The 12,848-nt window shown below is 45.0% G+C and overlaps 1 protein-coding gene across 1 annotated transcript in view; it reads right to left on the reverse strand.

Moving 5' to 3' along the window:
- The window catches only part of CDH4 (cadherin 4), a 466,125-nt gene that overhangs the window by 12,492 nt on the left and 440,785 nt on the right, over positions 1-12,848 (reverse strand). Inside the window, exons 10-13 of the mRNA XM_074843142.1 lie at positions 10,359-10,612; positions 6,795-6,937; positions 2,236-2,469; positions 950-1,183 (exon numbers count right to left, since the gene is read on the reverse strand). Of these exons, the coding sequence (XP_074699243.1) occupies positions 950-1,183; positions 2,236-2,469; positions 6,795-6,937; positions 10,359-10,612 (865 nt within the window). The remainder of the gene's footprint in view (positions 1-949; positions 1,184-2,235; positions 2,470-6,794; positions 6,938-10,358; positions 10,613-12,848) is intronic.

A 12,848-nucleotide genomic window follows, 5' to 3' on the forward strand; every position in this document is an offset into this window, starting at 1 on the left:
GTGCTTCTTGATGAATATTTACCTCATTGTTCATTTCAGCACTTGTTTTTATCTATTCCTACTGTGCCAACTCCTGCTTGAAGTTATAATGATATCATTTTTATTTTTAAGTGGTGCACACATGGTTATTGGTAATGCTCATGAAAGATTGGGACTAACAGCGTTGCCGGGCAAAAGGGATGGATTTGCCTCAAGCAAAGGGCTGGCCAGCCCTTCTTTGCAATGCACCCCCAGGCCTCCAGTGCTCCTGACAAACTGGGGATCCTTCCTCTAGAAACACTCACAGTTCACCACAATTCTCCAATCTGTTGTCAATTTACAAGCAACGGGAATAACTACTGTTCTTCTTTTCCTTTGAACAACCACAAAAGTACAGCTATGCATTGGCTCTGCCAGGGAATAGGCAGACTCTCATAACCAGTGTATCTGGTACTGGGAACCAGTATATGCACAGCCAGGCAGGGACCTGAGAGCTATAGAGGAGTCTGCCACAGGATCACAGAATCACAGAATCATCTGGGTTGGAAAAGACCTTAAAGATCCTCTAGTCCAACCATTAACCTCACGCTGACCGTTCTCAACTACACCATATCCCTCAGCGCTATGTCAACCCATAATGGAAAAGTCCTTCAACTTTTTCCTGCAAAATGTGGAGAATCCTATCTCACTCAGTACCTACAAGATGTTGCCAGGTGTAATGATGTTTGTAAAGCTACTGGAAGTCTTAGAAAGAAAAGTCTGAAACACGCAGAGAGCTCTCTAGCTCGTTTTGCTGACACTGCAGTGAAGGAGGTTCAAATATAGATGCGTGAACCACCCCCTGCAGCCCAAAGCTCACGGCTCTGTCCTTTGCACGGCCCTTGAAAAATGCCCTGTACAGAAAGGGGACAACAGGAAACAGGATGGGAAGCATGACGGCTCCCAGCAGTGTCACCCCCGCGGTACTTACTCAGTAAAATGATGATGCAGATCAAGATGGCGATGATGGCACCGGTGCCCAGCCCCGCGGCAGCCACCGCCCCGATGGTGGTGCAGTCGCCGTTCTCGTCGCACGGGCACACCTTCACTTTGATGACGGATGTGTTGTACAAGGGGGGGTTTCCTGAGTCCGTCACGATGATCGGCACATCATACACACCCGCTTCCAGGTACATGACTCGTAAACTAAGCTGGGCATAATCGCCTGGAGAGACCAAGACAGACAGACAGACACTCTGGGAGGGCCTTGCAGCCACACTTGTACAGGCAGGGCTCCTCTGCCAGAGCAGTCTTCTGAGTCCTGAAGAAGAGGCTATCAACAGCACACCTGCGCAGGACAGCTTCAGACTTCTGCCCTAGCAGTTTGGTCAACACTCAGCCTGTGTTTTGCAAAATACCGTGTGTTTTCACTGCTGCACTAACCTACCTTGATGCCGCTTGCACATCCAGTTGCATGTGTTTAAAATGGCATGAGATGCAAATACTAAAGCATGGATGCTGCCCCTGGCCACTGTGCAGGTTCTCTGCTCTCCCACCTTGGGATTTTTGGGAAGCCCATTGCCTGTAGATGACATGTTCAGCCAGGTAATCCCTCTTGTGTTTCCTCCCATCGTGATATAAGTGCTGTGGGATTGAGCCTCGAGCTGCGAGGCCACAAGCTGTTGACCCTGGCAGAGGGTGCCAGACCTCAGTGAGAGGGACCAGCTTTGAAGCCAAAACCAGCCCGTGGCTCCATGATATTTTCCATCCTCTGCTGAAACTACCAATAAGAGGAGAAATTAGGGCCATTTGTGGTTGCATGCTGCAATATAAAAATCCTTCACATACTGGTAATCTTCACACTTACCTAGCCCTCCTGGTTCCATGGTAAATTAAAAGGCTGCCTTTATGCAATTATGGTCAGAGAAATGAACATTGATCCTGATTGTGGCTTATGACAATTACACTGGAACATAAGGAAGACTGATAATAGCTTTTTTCCCCCTGGCCATTATGGATGATTTATACTCTGTTCACTACTGATAACTGTTCATAATTATGAACTGCATTAAAAAAAGCCAAGTGCCAAGGCTCTTAAGAGTTATGCTGCAGGTCTGATACAAATCATTTCTGATTAACTATCTTGTCTATAATGTCAGCCATAATGTGCATTAAAAAATAAAAATCAGATAAAAAAGTAGGAAAGTTTGGAAGTTTGAAACTGCCTCATTAGTGAATCAGAGTCCAAATGTCCTCAGGATTGCCTGCCCCATTTACCATTCAGCCGTGTTATGGTCCAGTTCTTCCTCACCGCAGATGGCACACTTGGCAGCTCGAAGACAAAGGGCCCAACGTTTGGATCGATGTCAGCATCCGCGGCTGTTATGTTGATGACATTCAGGTTTGGCTTTTCACAGATCTGTGCCTCCTTTGGCAGGAGCTCAGGAGCATTATCGTTGATGTCGATTAGGTAGATCTGCAGAGTGCCAGTGCCGCTTGCGGGGGGTATACCTGAACGGGAGATGCAGAGCCGAACACGGACTGATGACCATCACTTGAGAAGCACTGGGAATGACAACACCGTGGACCAGCCCCCTCTCTGCTTTCCAATTTTAATAAACCAGGATTTTCACCCTCCCTCCTTGGACCTTATTGGGGACATACTGCACTTTCATGGTTCCTTGCTTTAAGAGGTATTATTAAAACTTCCCCAAGCCTCCTAATGTTGCTGTTTTTCGCTCCTGCAGAACATGGAGCTTGAGTTCTGCAGATTTGTAGCCTACAGCAATGTCCTTAGTCAAACTAAAAATACAAGGAAGTGATGCCAAGCTGCTAGTGCAAATTTTGGTAATGGCTGTTTTGAAGAGGAAAAACCATTAGAAAGATAGCTAACAAGAGGAAGAAGAGGGCCTGGAGGGAAAAAAAAAAGTAGTGCAATCCGTTGGTCAGCATTTATTGTAGCACTTGCTAGCCAGCTTTTAGATTTGCAGACTATTACACTGCTTCAAAGAAAGCCCAGCTCTCCAGCCCATCCCACAGTCAGCCCTAGCTTAAGTGGTGAAGGGTCCTTGCTCAAAGGCCATGGTATGAGGTAACCATCACCAAACACATTGGGTGATGTTACTAACTCATGGCAGTAGCAGTATGTCCCAATATACAGTTCTTCACCCTCTCCACACTTGTTTCAACCACCAGGGATTTCTCAGCACAGCAGTCTTTGGTCCTTCCGTCCCTTGCCGATGAAGAGCCACATTTGTCTGACTAACGACCACTTACACAAAGTAATACCTGCCCTGCCAAGAGAGAACAGCCTTCCCAGAAATGGTGCAATACTTTTAATTTCACTCTTCACACATACATCTGGCAGCTCCGTGTTGGCCTGCCCACCACCTCCCTTCTCAGGCAGTGTGGCTTCAGCAATTCTTTTTTAAGTTTGTATTTTCAGCCCTAGCTCTTCCTCCCAGGGCTGGATATAAAGCTACATAAACCACTTCCCCACTAGGCTTTCAAACATTGCTTCTGCTTCCACAGACTTTCCTTCCTACATTCCCTCCTCATTTCTGCTCCATTTTTCAAGGGAGCCTTGAAAACTCTGAAGGAGCCCTGAAAATCCTTCTTTCATGGTTCCTACATAAGCTCTTCAATCATTGATCTCATCCTTTCATCTAGTAAGCAAGGGGTAGGTCTCCCTCTAAAACAATGTCTTTGATCAGCCTTGAAAGTTTCTGGAGAGACAGACAGCCCATCAGGATACTGGGGGTGAATATGAAAACTGACTTTTGGGACCAAGCAAAGTGATTTCACTGTTTCCAGGTTATCCAGAGTATCTTCTGGGATGAATGCAAGGCCTACACTCTAACCTCTGAGATAGAAAATGCAAACTAGAAGTCCTGAGAGGCACTAACTGCATGTGGCTGAAACAACCTGCAAATGCCACACGTACAAATGCAGCTCTGTAGGGCTACTGGGTATTGTTGGGCTCCGGTTCCTGGTATTTTTGGTTCTTTGTGCTCCTGAGTGCAGTTCTGGGGCAGGCTCAGGAGAAATGAAAAGTAAACAATTTTTCAAATGTCCGAGTACTACGAACCATGGAACATTTCAAATTATTTCAGCTGTCTTATGTGGAGAGAGCAAGGATGTGGATAGAGCAGGTATTGATGTACTACAAAGGATTCTTGGACTTTATGCTCAAGAGATGAGGACTACCATAGCACCACTGACTCCAGTGAAGAAGTTGAGTCCACTCCCTGAAATTAAGATTGAAATACTAATGACAGTATTTCAAAAGAAAGAGGAATATACAACTGCTACATCCACGCTTAACTGTTGCATTCCCCATCATTGCCTTTTTCACAGTGACAGTGTCAGCACTCCTGGAGCAAGGTACAAGCCCACTGGCTTTCATGTTCAGCTGCAAGCAGGAGTCACAACCATCTTGCTTGTGCAAAAATTTCTAAGGAACTTGGGCCACTGTTCTGACAAATCATGGCAGAAATGAAGTAAACTGTGCCTGTGGCTAACCGGCATCTTCTTGTCATTGCGTGCCTGCAGTGCGCAGCAACCTGCACGCGGGGGCACTGATGCAGCCTGCTTTCCTACAGGATTGGGCCCCAATGGTGAGTTCCCATGGGGTGCTCTGATACTGAGGAAGGGGCAGGACCCTGTTTCCTTCAGTGACAGAGTCTCTCTCCCCTACTCAGCTCCCTATTTTATGAAACCTGTTGGAACATGATCTATCTGAGTTCTCAGCTTCCCTGTGAGATTGGCTGAAATTGGCTGAAGAGTTCAAACGGTGCCAGGCTCCACACTTGTGTAGACACAGTGTGATCCAAGAGTCTCTCTCTCCAGGGAAACCAGGCTAAAAATATGCTATTGATTAGGAGTCCCCTTTTACAACTCTTACACTGCAGCCAAGACTTTTCTTGAAGTGAGTATCTCTGCACTGTAGCCCAGGGAGAGAAAGAGAGCATGTCCAAGGAGTATTTGGCTAAACTTTTTCATATACTGAAAACAGCTAAAAGAACTTCAAGGAAACAAGATGCTGCTGTTTCTTCAAGAAAGAAAGAAAAATCTCTGCCAAACCCCTCGACCCAAAGCCTTGCTTTGATGAGTATACGATATTGGAGAACCTGGAACTTGGGAGAAATGTGGGAAGAGTCTATTAGCCTAGATGAAACTTTAGCTGTTATCCTAAGCACTCTAGACAGAATTTTAAATAAGGTGTTGCTTTATGTGCATTTTAATGGCTGCAATATACCCGTGATAGATTAATTTTTCAGAATAAAGAGATTTATCTAGGTCCTCATTTTCTGAGCTGCTGAATGATGGATGTGGAGGCACTGCTGCACTGCAGCATCAGCACCGAAGCCAAGGGAAGGGGTTAACTCCAAATCCCGTTGTACTAAGTGCCTGGAATTTGCAAGGTTAGATAGTGAGGATTAGTTTGATGGGTTCAAGCTCTACCACTGTTTTTGTGAATAGCCTCGGCCAACTCATTTGACCTGTTTTGCCCTGTGGCTCTTGCAGATGAACACTGCTAGATCTCCTTGAGACAGTTTTGGATTTCACTGCCCTGGCTGCCTTCACAGAGGGGAAGCTTAGGATGGGGCTGTGGGAACACACCAGTCCTACCACTGATGGCACAAAGAACGGGCAAAATTCGCTTCTTGGTATTGCTATTCAGCACTGAAACTCTTCCATGAGTTTGCCTTGCCCCTGTGACTGAGGATGCAATGACTGAAGTGAAGTCTGAAATCCCAGAGGGAGGAAGTTTTCATTAGCCCTGCCAGCACCACCGTATCTGCTCAGAATGGACACGGCACCCTTCAGCCTCAGCAATGACAAGAACTGAAACACTGTCCTGAAAGCACCTACAGAGTATGAGCAATACACTTAGGTGCTCACAGCCAAGCCCACACTTCATTTTGTTGCACCTGCTCAGCACCCTGGCAGGGGGGAGGCAAGGGTGGGAGAGGGGGAGGAAGGCCCTCTCCTTGTCCAGGGAAGCTACTGAGCCCTCTACAGAGTCTTTTCCAACTGGAGGAACTGACGAATGAAGTAACAGCGTGGCCACATTTAGGAATGGCTAGCAAAAAAGTCATCAACTCCTCTTAATCAGAATTAGAAAGAGAAATCCAGGGCAGCAGCAATGGACAGCTTGCCCTTGAGTGAGAACAGCACTGAGGTTCACAGTGCTAATTTGACCAAAAGCACTGTGTGATCTTTAACGAGCAGAGAAGAGCAAGCCTTAACAGGACTCCTCTGTGAGAAGAGCTGTACTGGCCTCAGCGACTTTGATAATAAAGTACACCAGCATTCAGACACTCTGATGGTGGCTGGACATTTCAGAAATGGTAGTGGACAGAGATTACCTCTGATGACAGACAGACAGACACCTTTCATGAAAGCTGCCGCAGTTCAATGGGTTGGCTTCTTTTTAATACGCTCCTGCCATCCCCTACAATTATTTCTGGTTTCCTGATGGAAGGCTTCCTGAAAGCTCTGATCAGCACCTTTGGGACGATTACCAGGACCAGTGTGTTTGGCAGCCCTCGGAGAGCAAATCCCTTTGATATTTTTTTAAGTTCAGGCTACATTGCTACACTGAACTCCCCAAATCGATTTTCCATTTGCCCTCCCTTTCCCTTAATAACACTCTCTGTATACTGTGCACATTTAATTTACTCCAGCAATTTCCCGTCCCACTTTCACATTTTTGACCATAAAAACCTGGGAAAAAGATAACTTATACTGACAACTCTGTCAGGGCATCATTTCTCTTAATGCATCACATTAGAGTCTTATTGAAGCATGAACAATGTGAAGCCTGGGCTCACCGTTGTCAGCCGCCAAGAATGTGGCCTCGTAGACATTATTCTTAATGTAGTCTGACTCTCGATCAAGGACAGCAGCAGTAGTGATCTGACCATTTGTGGCATTAATGTTCAGCCAGTTTGCAGGATCTGACAGCTTAGAGTATCTACAGAGGAAGGAAATAAATACATGGCAGTCTTTTCACTGACATATCCTTAATATTGCTTGAAATAAGGTTTTTCTGGACTCCTGACCCATGATTCAAAGGACCTTTGGATAACTGGTTTTGTTGACAAACAAAACACTAATTGAGTATCTGGTTTTTGACCTCTACAATTACTCAATTTTTCTGTTTCTTTCATTTTAAAGGTTTTTCTTTCCACTAAGTACCACTTACATGCCAGCTTCCTGCTGCTGGCAGTGGACATAGCCTGAGGTCTCTGCAGCCAAGGAGAAATGGGGTCTGTAATGACCATTGCATTTGTATGTCTGAATTAGAGGATGGATTCCTGCTCTTTCCTTCTCTTAATATTGCCCTTTTAAAAATAGCTCTTGCTCTAAAGCCATGGATATTCCTGTTTTCTGCCCATCATTAATTAACAACAGTTTAGGAAATACCACATTGGAAGAATGGCAGTTTTCAAGCCACTCTTGTATCAGAATCGTATCTTCAGCAGCAATTGCCTTGGGGACACTGTAATGGGAACTCACAGGTGTATTAAGGTATTAAGCATTTGTATTAAGCATTTTTGTATGTTGCTGAAATAGCAGGTAAGATGATTCTATGCATGTGGGAGGTTCAAAGAGAGCAGCGACAAGGGGGTCCCCTTGGCAGTCCCCAGCGTGCCCTGGGCTGGGAGGACCCAACGGCAGACTCGTCTCCCAACTACTCATAGCCCAGGTCTGTTCATGTCCTACGCAGCCAGCTACGAACATGGTTTGTTTTGGGCAAACTTTTCCCATGTTCTCCAGATCAACATGTTCTGTTTACCTTTCTCATTTGCTTGTTTTCTTGGTTTTATTTTATTTGTCGCTTTTGATTTCTACCTCTCAGTATTGTACAGTTTGAGTTGAGAGAGATCCTTATTACCTAAGCTGGAAGCTAACAAATGGCCAAACTACAAATTAGTGAAATAAGCAAACAAAAGCTGAGCTTATTTCATGGGTAACTCAGACCTGCTGATAGTTTTATATAAATTTTTTGTAGTTAGATACACAGGCGGGAGAAATTCTGGCTTCTGGTGAATATCCCTTTCCAGAAATGGGCTGTTTGAAGCTGAAACTCAAAGAGAAACTTGAGCTGCATCAATCCATGTGAGCAGGAAAGCAACACACAGCCGCACAAGCCCCTGCCAAAGGAAAGAATTACATTTCATGGAGCTAGACGCTTTGGGATGTTTTCATTTCTTTTTAATATCACTGCTGTGAGTCTCCTGCCCTTTCTCTGCTAAATGACCAGGGATCCAGTTTCAAAGCTGGCTTTGTGAATGTGTCTGTGGCTAATGAGGATAGCTTGAGGTGTGACATTGGCCATGCCAAGCTGTGCCTTACTGGAGATGCTCCTGCTTCCTTATCTTCTATTTGTAAAAACTCTATTTCATCAAAGACTATTTAGAGAGAGACTGAAAACTATATGCAAGGCTCCAGCAGCTGGATCAGCTCTCTGTGAAGCGCTTATCATGGATCTGTAGGCTTAGCTTTTAGGGTATCTTTTTTCCTAACTCACCAGTGTCAACTGTGAAGAAAAAACAAAATATCCTTTTCATAGCTCACAAAGACAGAACCCCAACAACACCCCACTGCTTCTTGCAAAGCCTTGGCACTGGGCTGTCCTGATGAAAAGGGGGTAAGAAGAGATTGTACTTGGGTTTGGAAATGAAGTGCTGGTGGATACACAAAATGTGTGTCCTGGAAGCCCTAGGGGGAAAAAAAAAAAAAAAGTAACTGACTGTTCATATTCACAGAAAGTCTTACAAGACCCTGCACATGCACTGTGCGATGACAGGAACGGCTCAGCAGAGCCAGTCCTTCTCCCAGAAACGGCAGAAGCTTGTTTGGATTACAGATCATCCACCTCTGGGTTAGAAGGAGTATTCCATCAGAAATGAGCTGTTCTCTCCTCTGAAAACCAGCCTTGGTACAGACGTCAGGGAAATAAAGACCCTTCAAAGGCCAATATTTCAAAAAGAATATAAGAAAAACTGGCTTGTTAGTTAGGAAGGTCTCTCTCCTCAAAAGTCGCAATACCTATCTAAAGACAACAAGATGAGGCAGTGAATAAACTATCATTTTCTAGATCAGACAGCTCTGTGCCAGGTGAAATATTTCAAACTCTTCCTGACTCGAAATGTCACAACTGATGTAAGTTTAAGTGGTCTTGTCTGTGGTCACGTTGTATACTCAGGTTTTGCAAAAAATACTGTGGTCCTTACAGACTTGGAGTAAAAAAGAAACAAAATTCTGTGGATGTAGAAGAATCTAAGAGCAGGAAACTTATTTCCCGTCTGCACAGACAGAGGCTGGAATACCTGTGAAAGGTCTCACAAGGACTCTCCTTTTCACACACACTTTTCTGCCAATGTACTTCCCAGTGGGAAGGCATGTGCGTCCAGTCCTGGACCATGGATTCAGTCCCCAGTCTGCCCAGGTGGGACAAAACACAGTGAGTGACACCCTCCTGGTCGCAGCATGGACTAAATCCAATCTTAAACTGCTCACATCAAAAATCTGACTTTTAGAAGGCTTAAAATTTTTCCAGCTGAATCCCATTCATAGGGAAAGCAGCTAATGGGAGGTTATGTTTGGCAGTTTGGTCTGAAGGGAAAGGGAAGGTCAGAACAAATCTCGCTTACTGCAGAGCAGGCAAGGGCTGCTGGGGTGCCTTCTATGGACCAGTATTAGTCAGATAAAGACCAAGTGCCAATGGCATGTGAATGGGTGTCTGACTGCTTGGGCAATATTTAACTGTATGACATCTTAAAAGCCTGTTCAGCAGCTGTTCGTACCCAAGCGAGCCTTGCTCTGCACAGGCTGACAGCTTCTCTCGCACTCTGCTTTTTTAAGCCATGTTGAACCTAAATCCTCTGGAAGCAACAGCAGACACGATTAAAAATCCCGTCATTCCCTTTGAAAATCTAGCCCTAGCCCTTTCTGTGCCTCAGTTTCCCCCTCGTAAAACAGAAATAACAAAGCTGCCTTTTTCTAAACCTCTGTGTTTATGAAGCGCATGAACAACATAGGTCAAAGCATCCTTGACAAGGCAGCCCTGACCTCTGTCTCTGTAACAACACAGGGACCCTTTGCTATCAACCGCTTGCATCTGAATCTGCAAACTTCCCCTGTGCAAGCCAGAAACGTGGGATTGAACTCTGTCTGCCCTCCCAGCCGCTCAGTCTGGCTTACCTGGACGGGGGAGGATTGTGAGTTTACAAGCTCGCAGGATACTCTGGAAGCCAGCCCCTGCCAAGCATTTTACTCATATCAAATCAGTTAGTCTGTGAATTAGCTTTCAGCTGCTTTGCTCCCCAAACTTCTGCAGCTGAAATCCCCTCCTGTACATGAGCTCACTTGGCTGCCTGGTCTCCCACCTTACTGCCTGCTGCATGAAGCGATCAGGATCCACCGCTGAAAACGTCGTCAGGACTGTCCCTGTTGGCACCCCCTCCTCCAGCCTGATTAACTTGTGGTTCGTTGGGAAATACGGCGCTTCGTTGACATCTGTGACTGAAATGGTGACTCCTGCTGTTGACTGGAAGGACATCTGGATGCCACTGGCCAGGGGAGCTTGGTTTGATACCATCACTGTCAGCATGAAAGCTCTGTTCATCTCGTAATCGACTGCCTAGAACAAACAAACAAGCAAGTATAGAGCCAAGCAGAGAATAAATTCTACCTTCTGACTGAAAGTTGTAAGATTTAGAAGGCAGATGATATCAAAGTCATTGCCTCATCTCGTTTTCTCCGTTCTTTTGAAGGTGTAAACCCCGACCAGCTTCAATCCAGTGGAGGATTTGCCCTTCCAGTATTTGGACGGTCAAGTAGCTAAAATAACCTCACAAAGTAAAAAATGCAAACAGCAGGGAGGATTTGCCCTGTGTTTTATTCCAGTGCTAAGTGGTTTCCAAAAGAGAACCTGCCTGTGTTAGTTGAGCACTGAATGAACAAATCCACCAAGGGCTGCTCTAAATGCAACAGGTGGAGCTTGTTAAGAGGGACTGGACAGGTATTTAACAGTGCTATTAGCATTTAAAGCTGCTGACTAAGTAACTAGGACAGTCTATGCGGATTCACGAGTCTGAAGTGCTCTTCATTTTTCCTCTTAAGTGAGTTTACAAGCAAAGGTGGAGCTGCAAGGAACAACGCCTGGTCCGGTTAATCAGGCGGTCCCTTCCAGTGAGACCTCTCATCCTCTTGCACGATGCTTTGTGATCTCCTGAGGTTGCCTGCACACTCCTACAGATACATTTTGCTGTTGGGTGGCCACAGATCTCTTTTCAACATGCACATGAAGATGATGTGTCTTAGGAGCCAGAAGGATTGAAAAGCCTTTGCTGGCACGACTGACTGAACCGCAGTATAATAATAATTCCTAAACCATCCCACTAATTATTATGAGGGAAGTCGCTAATCATCTGCCAGGGAGGCTTGAGTTATGCAGGATCACACCTCTGCTTGTTAAAAAATGCTTTGCCGTAATTTATAAATTTAGAAGCGTAACCATTCTCCCTAATACCTTCTCCAGCGCTGAGTCTGCAAAGCATACTCTCCCGGTGTAAAATGCCACAGTTACATTGATTTCAGCAGAGCTGTACTGATTTACATCAGCAAGATCTGGCTTCCATGTTCTGTTTAAAACACACTATTGTCAGGAGAGAAATCAAATCATACGAGGCTACACGAGAGAAACAAATTTCAGGGGCAAAAGGTAAAACAGTGGAATCTCTATTCGATTGAAGTGCAAATGTTCCTATTGCTAAATTGTTTCTTGACAGGCAGGGCCAACATTTAATAAATAAAAGGAAGCATAAAGATTCCCAGTACACCCACCAGCACTGACTCACGGACTTGTACCGCATTCAGAAAAGACGCATGGTAAAAGCTCCCATTTAAACGCTATTCAGGGCCTTGAAACTATTTGATTAATGGATTTCCTCAATTTCTTTTCATACCCTTCTAATTCCTTCAGTCTTTTTTTTTTTTTTTTTCCTAGGACTGGCCTGTTTGCTAACCTTGCCCACAGCCAGTCTGCACCTCCCTCCCCACAGGGGCTCAGACAGAGCCAGGGGGGCCCATCTGAGCAGCTCCAGTGTGGGGCTGATGTGGGAAACCACTGGGCTCCCTGCTGATGACGCACAGGACACACTGACCACACACACACCTGCTAAGATGTGGCCTGATGCAAGAGAGTGTTTTTTCCCCCCCAAAACGTAAAGCTGCTCTGAAGAGAAGTTGCTACAAGTATACTTGAAATTGCTAATGTGCAGGGACCTGTAAAGTAGGACATTTAGTTTTAATGTTAACCATCACTTGTGTTTTATTAGCTTTTATTTTTCCCATATTTTACTGCAATGTACGTAATTTCATTTATACTTTTTCCTAACTACCGTCTGTAGTCATTACCCACTTGTAAGACGTTTTGAAACCTTTAACTCCTTGCCTAGTAAGGATAAGACAGACCTTGGACAGTCTGAAAAACTCCCTGAGTACATCCCTAATAGCAGGAACCTAAAAAACAAGTGTCTAAGATGCCAGTGTCAAGATAAGTGACTGGAAGCTGGTCTAAACTAACCTCCTTGGAACAAACAGGAGCTGAAGGACGGATGAAGTAACTCTATGACCATAGATGGACACAAGAAACATAAAGTTCACTAACGGACAGTGTGAGAAAGGCTGTGTGGACCCCTAAGGAGGGGAGAAGACCCTCACTCTATTTTTACTACACATGCTCAGATTATGTAAATGAATTCTGAGAACCCATTAGCATAAGACTGCCTTTTCTAAGAAATCTGATGAATATGTATGCTTTTTGTGTATATTAGTCAGAGTGTTTTGTTAGTAAGTGTGGCACTTGTGGTGGA

The sequence above is a fragment of the Strix aluco genome, chromosome 17 (assembly GCF_031877795.1).
Source record: "Strix aluco isolate bStrAlu1 chromosome 17, bStrAlu1.hap1, whole genome shotgun sequence".
NCBI classification, from domain to species: Eukaryota; Metazoa; Chordata; class Aves; order Strigiformes; family Strigidae; genus Strix; species Strix aluco.